The sequence below is a fragment of the Nerophis lumbriciformis genome, linkage group LG01, assembly GCF_033978685.3.
Source record: "Nerophis lumbriciformis linkage group LG01, RoL_Nlum_v2.1, whole genome shotgun sequence".
Classification (NCBI taxonomy): Eukaryota; Metazoa; Chordata; class Actinopteri; order Syngnathiformes; family Syngnathidae; genus Nerophis; species Nerophis lumbriciformis.
The window spans coordinates 30892501-30905000 of NC_084548.2; the positions used below are offsets into that span (position 1 = coordinate 30892501).

The 12500-nt window shown below is 40.8% G+C and overlaps 1 protein-coding gene across 6 annotated transcripts in view; it reads left to right on the plus strand.

Annotated features, from left to right (window-relative positions):
* Positions 1-12500, plus strand: part of LOC133618720 (MYND-type zinc finger-containing chromatin reader ZMYND8-like) — a 44443-nt gene that overhangs the window by 10420 nt on the left and 21523 nt on the right. For all 6 annotated transcript variants that reach the window (XM_061979334.1, XM_061979344.1, XM_061979370.1 and 3 more), the window contains exon 3: positions 7926-7996. In XM_061979334.1, coding sequence (XP_061835318.1) covers positions 7926-7996 — 71 coding nt within the window. The remainder of the gene's footprint in view (positions 1-7925; positions 7997-12500) is intronic.

Below are 12500 nucleotides of genomic sequence, written 5' to 3' on the forward strand. Positions count from 1 at the left end.
TGAATTCCGATTTGGTTACTGAAACGCTCATAACTCGGCTGTGATATCATTCCCAGCTTCCCAGCATTGGAGGTAAATGTAATGCAGCTTTATGATCTATACATACCGTTGTGTCCCTGTTAGCATTAACCCACACACATTTGTTCAGCATGTGCTGGTGTTAATTTGATTGATTGATTGATTGATTGATTGATTGATTGATTGAGAAGTTTATTGACATCTTAAATAATTGAATCCATGTAATGCTTTAAAAAGGCAAATGGATGGCACAAAAAGCCAAAAGGCTTGTTTCCATTGTGGTCCATTAAATATTCATCACATTTGATATATTCAATAATAAAAGATATATAACTTGTAACATGTATATTCAAAATTACGTTAAAAAAATGGATAAATTATGTAGATATACACAGTATGCATGTCAGGTGATTTGAAAAACAATATATACAAAAAATGGGGGGGTATATACACTATGTACATGACACTATGTACATGACAATGCACATGTTGACTTCAAGAGTGTGCAAAACCGAATGAAAAACTATATATACACTATAACCACATATAAACCTGTTTGATGCTTCGAAGAGTTTGCTGGGGATCAATTTTGGTTCAGATCAGGTAGAGGTTGAGCTGCGCCATGATTTTATGGCAGTTTTATAATTTAGTGGGGAAGTTCGAATTTTAAGGTCTGTTGGTAGTGCATTCCACTGTGGGGTGGCAAAATAGTAGAATGCATTTTTTCCCACGAGAGTCTTGAATTTGGGGGGACGAGGTCTGAGGAACTCCCTCTCGTGTAGTACCTGTGAGCATCACTTACTCTGGTGAAATAGTACTTGGGACAGTTTCTCTGAGTATTGTGAATACCAGGCACATTCGGTGTACTCTTTCCTTAACTCTAAGCCATCCCAATTTGGTAAAGTGGGCTTGAGTTAGGTGAGTCCAGTATGGGAGGTTGAGCAGAAGTCTCACCAGCTTGTTTTTGGAAGTTTGCAGTTTCGTTTTTATTTGGGATACTGGTGAACCATGAGGTGCAGGCGTAGTCAAAATGACACTGTATGAGGGCACTGGCAAGGGTCGTAAGTGTATCCCTGTTTATAAATGCAGATATCCTGCCCAAAAATCTAGTTTTATTATTGATCTTGGTGATTGCTTCTAATGGCATTTTTTCACCCGAGAGAGTGTTGTCCAATATACAACCTAGGTCAGGGGTCGGGAACCTTTTTGGCTGAGAGAGCCATGAAAGCCAAATATTTTAAAATGTATTTCCGTGAGAGCCATATAATATTTTTTAACACTGAAAACAACTAATTGCGTGCATTTTTAGGTAAGACAAACATTTTTAGAATATAATAAGTATCTTATTCTTTTTAATAACATTGTTATTCTGAAGCTAACCAATAATAAATAAAATACTTCTTACCGTTAATTCGACTTCTTGAACAGGTGCGATAGAAAACGAATGGATGGATTAAAATGTATGAGAATGGTTATAATTTGAACGTTATTTTTAACACTGTGATTACCAGCGGAATTATTAATTACTGATCGTGTTAAGCAATGTCAGCTAAGATTTATCTGAGAGCCAGATGCAGTCATCAAAAGAGCCACATCTGGCTCTAGAGCCATAGGTTCCCTACCCCTGACCTAGGTAAATTACCTCGTCTTTGCTGGTGATTATAGTATCACCTGCTTTAATCATAAAGCCCGGGGATTGACCTAGGTTGTGCTTGGACCCAAATAGGATGGACTCTGTTTTACCCAGGTGTAGTGACAGTTTATCGGAAAGACAGAGATTACTTAGTTAAATCACCTGACATGTATACTGTGTATATGTCAGTGACGTGCGGTGAGGTTGATGGCTGGTGAGGCACTGACTTCATCACAGTAGATTTACAAACATATGAACCCTAAAGAGTATCTTATTCACCATTTGATTGGCAGCAGTTAACGGGTTATGTTTAAAAGCTCATACCATCATTCTTCCCTGCTTGGCACTCAGCATCAAGGGTTGAAATTGGGGGTTAAATCACCAAAAATGATTCCCGTGCACGGCGCCGCTGCTGCCCACTGCTCCCCTCACCTCCCAGGGTGTGATCAAGGGATGGGTCAAATGCAGAGGACAAATTTCACCACACCTAGTGTGTGTGTGACAATCATTGGTACTTTAACTAAACTTTAACTTTACACATACAAAGTTTGTATGTGTAAAGTTAAAGTTTAGTTAAAGCACACAAAAAAGCACACTTAATTAAACAAACGTTATTATGGTCTTACCTTTACTTATAAGTGCGGGAACAGTGGTGTTCGTGTTGGAGGAGTTGTGAATGAATGAAATATGAAATCCGTGCTGCAGTCTGCAGGTGTACCTAATGTTGTGTCCCTGCAGTCGTTTACGGCTCCTCCGGCGCGAGCATTGTTGTTTTTGCACTTTTTGGCTTCTTGTTAAGTGACTTTTTTTGGGTGGATTCGGTCTTGCACGGGGAGGGTTTGGGTGTGGGCTTTGGTTGGTGTGGCGCTCCCGTCGGGGGGGTGCATTCTGCGGCGGGGGTGCATTAACCGGCACCAGGAGGCAGGATTACTGCGAGCCTCACACAGTGCGTCTTCGCAGCAGTTTTATGATTGCTCAGCACAAGAAATACTTTACACACATACAGTTGTTGACAAAATACACTGTACATTATATACCTCAGCTAACTAAACTATGGAAATGTATAATATAATTCATATAGCAATACGGTCTCACTGCACAGCAGGCCAGTAGTTAGTCGAGTCCGCAATCCATGTTGAGGCACAACTGAGTGACGTGCCTCAACTGGCTGCTGATCACCGCACAATCTCTTCTCAGTATTTGAACGGCAAATGTGAAAATTCAGCGATTTTGAATAAAAATAATCTAAAACTGGTGAAGTTAAATGGAAAATAACTTTATAGTATAATCACTGAATACATATAACAATTTAATTAATTTTTTTTCTTTTTACATTATTTTTCTTTTCCATGATGGCAGGTGAGGCCATATCATATCATATACTGTACTATTGTGTATTACTGTGACTGTCATAGCTTGTGTATATAGCTTCTACAATTAATCGATTCGATCGATTTAATCTGATTAGAAAAAAGCTTTGACTCATATTCTATTGCTTTGATCAATCAGTTGATTGAATGTAACTATTAAAATTGATCAAATACGGACCATATGAAGTGCCTGGAACTTTAAATACCCATTGAGACCATTAGGTGTGTTTAATCCGATTACTTATTAATTGAAAAAATTAATACTAAAATATTCGATAGCTGCAGTCCTACTGTAATCTATACACAAATCTCCATCATCACATTCTTTATTATCGCCTTCTCCTGCACCTCCTTCCGACACTTTTGTCATTCTGTGCGCTCCGCAGTTGTCGTGTCTGTGTAAACAAAGTTAACAATTTATAATGTATATTCACCTCAAGGGACACACTGTTAGGAAATATTAACAATATACCAACAAAAAGAATATGCACCGAAACTTAACATATAGAATGTTACATCGTGCTCGCTAACTCTGATCGAGCATAGCATATTGCCCATAGCAGTTAGCTTGTCAAGATTAAAGTATGATCAAACCTACCCAAGCAAATTTCTGTGTTGGTTGACCACTGCAAGAGGCAAACTGTAGTTGCTGCATAAAAATACTCAAGGGAATTTGGAGATTGAGGCAGGTCTTATAGATGGTAAATGGTAAATGAGTCGTACTTGTATAGCGCTTTTCTACCCTTTTTAAGGAACTCAAAGCGCTTTGACACTATTTTCCACATTCACCCATTCACACACACACATTGACACACAGATGGCGGGAGCTGCCATGCACGGTGCTAACCAGTCCCATCAGGAGCAAGGGTGAAGTGTCTTGCTCAAGGACACAACGGACGTGACTAGGATGGTAGAAGGTGGAGATTGAACCAGTAACCCTCAGATTGCTGGCACGGCCACTCTCCCAACTTCGCCACGATTGAGGTAATCGATATCCAGTGGTGGTTGCCAGCTGCCGATTTTGTCCAGATTTCCTCATAGAGTTGGAAACATATTAGGTCCACACGTCTGCGGCCACTTTGATGTCCAGAATTAACAGCATTTGTATTTACTCTGGTCCTCCTTTTAACTTGTTTGTAATCAGACGAGGGCTTTAGTGACGTCACATGAGATAAGTCCTTTTTTTCCTTCTGTCTGTCATCATGTTTCCATACACAAGTCTCTTTTTTTCTGCGCTTTTTTGTCTTCTTTTGTCGTTTTGGTGTTCCTGGTCGCTCTGTCTGTCTGCTTACAGCGCCACTTGTGGCGAGGCATTGTTTTACATCATTAACCCAGTGTTGTTGATACATCGTGTGAACGTGTTCCTTTTATCAATCCGGCAGCAAAACGAAACGCAAATGTTATCGTTCGAGCAAGGCCTAAATCAGCTCAACACAGTGGATGTTCTGAAAAGCAGGCCATAACCTCCAATGATGAATAGATGTCAGCTACCAGACGGCAATGTTGCACTGATTTAAATGTCTGCAGTATGTAGCACCATAGTGTTGGCAACACATCATTTGAGCCTTATTTTTCCACCTGCGGGAGTATAGCACAACCACAGAGACATCCACAAATAAATCTCCCAAATGACTTTTAAAGTCCCCTTTGATTTAATCAAGAAGGGCATGTTGCACTGAAGGTAAATACACTGTCTTATGCAAAGGGGAAAATGTCTGCATTGCAGCAAAAAAATATTTTGAAGAGAAAGAGGGGAGCCGGCACACTGTGATCCGTGCGGCATAACTCAGCCAACCAATAATGTTCCACCCTGTTGGCCCTCCAGCGAATTGCAGCTGTAGCCGAGGTTAAAGATTGACAATCAGAGGGAGAGCAGCAGCGAGAAGGGCCTCCTGGAAAATTCCACAGCCATTTTTGATTCAACCTCTTTATAAAACTCAGGTCAATTTCATTTTCTTCAACAAATACTATACAGGCAGCCTGCACTTTGCTAATGAGATGTTGTGTTCATGCTACCATGCTACAACATACTTGCCTAATTCACTATTAAAATAAGATAGGTACAATTGCAAAGGTCTGTTTTCTTTTGTCTGCATGTCATTGTTAGTCTTGAAAAAGCAGGAGGCATTTGTTTCTTTCTGCAGACCTAATAATCTCCCTGGGGTTTTGTGTTGCAGGGTGCTTGGATGTTTTCAGATCATGATAGAAATCCCATGTACTTCCCAAGCACGCCTTTCCAGGCTGATCTGCTGTTTTTTTAGAGAGCATTTCTTCAGTATTTGGCTTTTTTGACTGAACAAATGTGCTGTGTTGTAGCAGTCTAATCAAAGGCCTTCTTCTTCAAAATGAAATGTAACTGTTGCAGCTTTGCAGAATGAAAGATGAAAGATAAGGCTTCTGATTTTGTTGGATGTTATTTTATCTTTTGTTCCTTCATGGGTGATCCTGTTGTATATTATTTTATAATGCTGGATTGCTATCTGGACAAATCTCCCTGGTCCTCCTGCATGGATGTGCCAGTGTCTGAGTGTGAGCCTAGGAGTGGGGGATGGGGGGCATTGGGAGAGGGGGAGGGGAGCGAGCTGTGGCCTCCATTTTCTGTGACCAGAGAACCCTGCTCGTCTCTCACAGGAGTGGAATATAGAGGCACTGAGTCAGGGTTGTTTCCTTTTTATCCGTCAGGTATGGCTTGCACAGTGGAATTCTGTTAGTGTTTTTCCAATGTGCGCCTGTGTGGACTTTATGCCAGAATCAGCTGAGGATTTATCCGCCTGCTCATGTGATGGATCATAGCTCCTGATCTAACAGTGCTCCTTGGATAATCACACGTTTTCACATCCTGCCTTCATGCTTCTGTCAGGAATGTCTTGCAATGGCTTTCTAGGGGGCACAGGCCTTTTGTCCAGCTGCTCTGAATTGCCCGGCGATGGCAAATGCTCTCTATTTTTAAGACTTTGCTGTATGTAGCAGAAGGACTTGGCTAACATTTTCTTATTTTCATGGTTTGTTCACTCAGTCCGGAAGAAGGCCCTGGAGGGTTTGGGGTGTGTGTGCGGGTGTTTGTGTGTGTGTGTGAGACGGTTGGCGGGCTTAAATTAGATACCCAATACAACACAGTTTTAAAGGAACTGCTCAAGCCTTATTGGTCCTGTTTGAGACAATATTGTCATGCAAGTTTATAAGGTATGAGTTAAAATAAAGAGCATTCTTGTCAATGGTTGTTGATCTAGTTTGACGAAGAGCTTAAGTAGTGTGGTTTAATGCATATCATTTGATCTTCCGTAGATTGTCAGTTCTGACACATAAAAGCCTTCAGTTGAGACAATTGAAAGGTTGGGTCAATTTTGTGTGGAATATATTTTCTTAGGGTGGATAAGGGAATGTGAGGAACGTTCCTTTTGTTAACAGAAGTGCAAAAAACCTTATCTTAGAAAGGTGTTTGACCTCTGGATTGTACCCTGTAAACTCATCATGCGGACCAGTAAACAAATAGCTGGAGGCATATCTTCCGTTTTTCACGGAAAACCCCCGTTTTAATTGTTCCTCTTATTTGTTCCGTATTTTAACTTTTATGAAAGCAGCACAGCTTAGGGGTTCGCTCTGCAACGGTGGGGCCGAAAAGGCGTTTGACATAAACCTGTAAGTCAAACCTTCAAAATAAAAGTACTTTCTTTGCACTAGCATGAAACCACAGCCCACAATTTCTCTGTATTTTTAGTGAAGTTTCCAGTATTTTTAAATGAAAATGTCAACAGGTATGGCCTAAGCTAGTCTTTGAACCGGTCAAGTGTTTGACCCACAAGATGGTCATTTGGGTAAGTTTTAATTTGTGGGCTCACAAATTAATAAAATTACCTTGGTCCAAAGCACTTTAAGAAATGCTCAAGACTTATAAAAGAGATTTTGCAGTGATGGTTGGGATAAACATGGCCACTTCAAGTCAGTGTGTGTGTGTGTGTTCTGGCAGTAATATCCAAATATCAACTGTGGTCTGTTTCTTTAAAAAAAAAAAGAAGATAATTTAAGCCACAAATTAAGGGTAAGATATATTTAGCTTTTCTGCCTTTTTTGTTAAGAATTGTCCTCTAAGCCACAGGTATTGTTCCTTCAGAGGCTGGACATGTTTAGAGGACTATTTTTCCTCTGAGTAACTATAGGAGTCCTACTATTGGAAAAAAATAAAATAAAGGTATGCTGCACAAAGTGTCAACGGTTATATCTTTTGAAAGACAGAGCCACAAGGGCTGTTTAAAAATCTGTGTTTCTCATTCTGTATGTGGAGACATAGAAACGTTGTCATGGAGACTGTTGCCATTCTCTTTCTGTACAAAGAACACATTCTGTCTTGTTTGTTATTGGTGATGTGGAAAGGATGTAAACGTCCATATGGTCCTGTAGGCTATGAAAGCGAATAATTTGAGTATTGTACAATAGTTCATTCATGTCAGTAATTCAACTTCAAATGTGAAACTAATATGCGATATAAACTAATTATATGCAAAGTGGAATATATCTTATAATTTTGATGATCATGGCTTACAGTTTTTGAAAACCCCAAATCTTCTGAGGTTTTCAATTTGAGGTTCTCTTAAGCTGTAAGCCATAATCATCAAAATAAGATCAAAAGAAGTCTTCAGTTCCGTGTTATGAGTCTATGTCATATATTAGTTTTCCCTTGTAAATCTAATTGCTGGAACAAACAAACCTTTGCACAATATTAAATGGTTGGAGCTTCACTTGTAATAAAAATGGAAACCTGGCAAGTCCCTATTGACAGATCCTCTGGGATCTGGGTGCCTTAGGTGGTGTTCCACTTGTTTACTGTTAATGCCACCATGGTTATTGAACACCCTTTCTGACTTTGTGTTTGCATCTCTTTATGTGTCGCCGGCCGTGCTCATCAGTCTGGCTGAGGAGGAGATAAAGACAGAGTCGAATGTGGTAGAAGGGATGGATGCATCTGCACGATCGAAAGGTATGTCTCAGGGCCATTAGAAACTTGTGTCAACTGTCTACACAAATTCTAGGTTGTTAAGAATGTCCACTCAGGCAACATGTTTGTCTTTAATAAATATATGTTACTGCTAATATTTGATTTACATTATACAAACCCCGTTTCCATATGAGTTGGGAAATTGTGTTAGATGTCAATATAAACGGAATACAATGATTTGCAAATCATTTTCAACCCATATTCAGTTGAATATGCTACAAAGACAACATATTTGATGTTCAAACTGATAAACATTTTTTTTTTGTGCAAATAATCATTAACTTTAGAATTTGATGCCAGCCACACGTGACAAAGAAGTTGGGAAAGGTGGCAATAAATACTGATAAAGTTGAGGAATGCTCATCAAACACTTATTTGGAACATCCCACAGGTGAGCAGGCAAATTGGGAACAGGTGGGTACCATGATTGGGTATAAAAGTAGATTCCATGAAATGTTCAGTCATTCACAAACAAGGATGGGGCGAGGGTCACCACTTTGTCAACAAATGCGTGAGTAAATTGTTGAACAGTTTAAGAAAAACCTTTCTCAACCAGCTATTGCAAGGAATTTAGGGATTTCACCATCTACGGTCTGTAATATCATCAAAGGGTTCAGAGAATCTGGTGAAATCACTTCACTACACGTAAGCAGCTAAGCCCGTGACCTTCGATCCCTCAGGCTGTACTGCATCAACAAGCGACATCAGTGTGTAAAGGATATCACCACATGGGCTCAGGAACACTTCAGAAACCCACTGTCAGTAACTACAGTTGGTCGCTACATCTGTAAGTGCAAGTGAAAACTCTCCTATGCAAGGCGAAAACCGTTTATCAACAACACCCAGAAACGCCGTCGGCTTCGCTGGGCCTGAGCTCATCTAAGATGGACTGATACAAAGTGGAAAAGTGGTCTGACGAGTCCACATTTCAAATTGTTTTTGGAAACTGTGGACGTCGTGTCCTCCGGACCAAAGAGGAAAAGAAACATCCGGATTGTTGTAGGCGCAAAGTTGAAAAGGCAGCATCTGTGATGGTCTGGGGGTGTATTAGTGCCCAAGGCATGGGTAACTTACACATCTGTGAAGGCGCCATTAATGCTGAAATGTACATACAGGTTTTGGAGCAACATATGTTGCCATCCAAGCAACGTTACCATGGACGCCCCTGCTTACAGGTAAAAGCCAGTAAATTAGAATATTTTGAAAAACTTGATTTATTTCAGTAATTGCATTCAAAAGGTGTAACTTGTACATTATATTTATTCATTGCACACAGACTGATGCATTCAAATGTTTATTTCATGTAATTTTGATGATTTGAAGTGGCAACAAATGAAAATCCAAAATTCCGTGTGTCACAAAATTAGAATATTACTTAAGGCTAATACAAAAAAGGGATTTTTAGAAATGTTGGCCAACTGAAAAGTATGAAAATGAAAAATATGAGCATGTACAATACTCAATACTTGGTTGGAGCTCCTTTTGCCTCAATTACTGTGTTAATGCGGCGTGGCATGGAGTCGATGAGTTTCTGGCACTGCTCAGGTGTTATGAGAGCCCAGGTTGCTCTGATAGTGGCCTTCAACTCTTCTGCGTTTTTGGGTCTGGCATTCTGCATCTTCCTTTTCACAATGCCCCACAGATTTTCTATGGGGCTAAGGTCAGGGGAGTTGGCGGGCCAATTTAGAACAGAAATACCATGGTCCGTAAACCAGGCACGGGTAGATTTTGCGCTGTGTGCAGGCGCCAAGTCCTGTTGGAACTTGAAATCTCCATCTCCATAGAGCAGGTCAGCAGCAGGAAGCATGAAGTGCTCTAAAACTTGCTGGTAGACGGCTGCGTTGACCCTGGATCTCAGGAAACAGAGTGGACCGACACCAGCAGATGACATGGCACCCCAAACCATCACTGATGGTGGAAACTTTACACTAGACTTCAGGCAACGTGGATCCTGTGCCTCTCCTGTCTTCCTCCAGACTCTGGGACCTCGATTTCCAAAGGAAATGCAAAATTTGCTTTCGTCAGAAAACATGACTTTGGACCACTCAGCAGCAGTCCAGCTGGTGTCGGTCCACTCTGTTTCCTGAGATCCAGGGTCAACGCAGCCGTCTACCAGCAAGTTTTAGAGCACTTCATGCTTCCTGCTGCTGACCTGCTCTATGGAGATGGAGATTTCAAGTTCCAACAGGACTTGGCGCCTGCACACAGCGCAAAATCTACCCGTGCCTGGTTTACGGACCATGGTATTTCTGTTCTAAATTGGCCCGCCAACTCCCCTGACCTTAGCCCCATAGAAAATCTGTGGGGTATTGTGAAAAGGAAGATGCAGAATGCCAGACCCAAAAACGCAGAAGAGTTGAAGGCCACTATCAGAGCAACCTGGGCTCTCATAACACCTGAGCAGTGCCAGAAACTCATCGACTCCATGCCACGCCGCATTAACGCAGTAATTGAGGCAAAAAGAGCTCCAACCAAGTATTGAGTATTGTACATGCTCATATTTTTCATTTTCATACTTTTCAGTTGGCCAACATTTCTAAAAATCCCTTTTTTGTATTAGCCTTACACAATATTCTAATTTTGTGACACACGGAATTTTGGATTTTCATTTGTTGCCACTTCAAATCATCAAAATTAAATGAAATAAACATTTGAATGCATCAGTCTGTGTGCAATGAATAAATATAATGTACAAGTTACACCTTTTGAATGCAATTACTGAAATAAATCAAGTTTTTCAAAATATTCTAATTTACTGGCTTTTACCTGTATTTCAGCAAGACAATGCTAAGCCACGTGTTACATCATTTTGGCTTCATAGTAAAAGAGTGCAGGTACTAGACTGGCTTGCCTGAAGTCCAGACCTGTCTCCCATTGAAAATGTTTGGCGCATTATGAAGCCTAAAATACCACAACGGAGACCCCCGGACTGTTGAACAGCTTAAGCTGTACATCAAGCAAGAATGGGAAAGAATTCCACCAGAGAAGCTTAAAAAATGTCTCCTCAGTTCCCAAACGTGTACTGAGTGTTGTTAAAAGGAAAGGCCATGTAACACAGTGGTGAACATGCCCTTTCCCAACTACTTTGGCACGTGTGATTGGCAACACTAAATTGGCCCTAGTGTGTGGATGTGAGTGTGAATGTTGTCTGTCTATCTGTGTTGGCCCTGCGATGAGGTGGCGACTTGTCCAGGGTGTACCCCGCCTTCCGCCCGATTGTAGCTGAGATAGGCTCCAGCGCCCCCCGCGACCCCAAAGGGAATAAGCGGTAGAAAATGGATGGATGGATGGAGTTTGAACATCAAATATGTTGTCTTTGTAGTGCATTCAATTGAATATGGGTTGAAAAGGATTTGCAAATCATTGTATTCCGTTTATATTTACATCTAACACAATTTCCCAACCCATAATGGAAACGGGGTTACCATCATAGATGCTGCCTTTTCAACTTTGCGCCTATAACAATCCGAATGGTTCTTTTCCTCTTTGGTCCACAGTTTCCAAAAACAATTTGAAATGTGGACTCGTCAGACCACAGAACACTTTTCCACTTTGTATCAGTCCATCTTAGATGAGCTCAGGCCCAGCGAAGCCGACGGCGTTTCTGGGTGTTGTTGATAAACGGTTTTCGCCTTGCATAGGAGAGTTTTAACTTGCACTTACAGATGTAGCGACCAACTGTAGTTACTGTCAGTGGGTTTCTGAAGTGTTCCTGAGCCCATGTGGTGATATCCTTTACACACTGATGTCGCTTGTTGATGCAGTACAGCTTGAGGGATCGAAGGTCACGGGCTTAGCTGCTTACGTGCAGTGATTTCTCCAGATTCTCTGAACCCTTTGATGATATTACGGACCGTAGATGGTGAAATCCCTAAATTCCTTGCAATAGCTGGTTGAGAAAGGTTTTTCTTAAACTGTACAACAATTTGTTCACGCATTTATTGACAAAGTGGTGACCCTCGCCCATCCTTGTTTGTGAATGACTGAACATTTCATGAAATCTAATTTTATACCCAATCAGGGCACTCACCTGTTCCCAATTTGCCTGTTCACCTGTGGGATGTTCCAAATAAGTGTTTGATGAGCATTCATCAAAAAAAATATTTTTTTATCAGTTTGAACATGAAATATGTTGTCTCTGTAGCATATGCAACTGAATATGGGTTGAAAATCATTGTATTCCGTTTATATTTACATTTAACACAATTTCCCAACTCATATAGAAACGGGGCTTGTAAGTACTTCGTGATTGTGCACTGCCGAACATGCTCGTCTGCATTACACGACGTGACGACGACGAAGACGGGTGGGGGACCTGAACTTTTTAGAGGCAGTAGAGGACCGAATATGATTAGTATCGCGGTACCATACTAATACACAACCCTAGTGTATACATATACACTGTCTGTGTGTGTGTGTGTGTGTGTGTGTGTGTGTGTGTGTGTGTGTATATATATATATATATATATATATATATATATATATA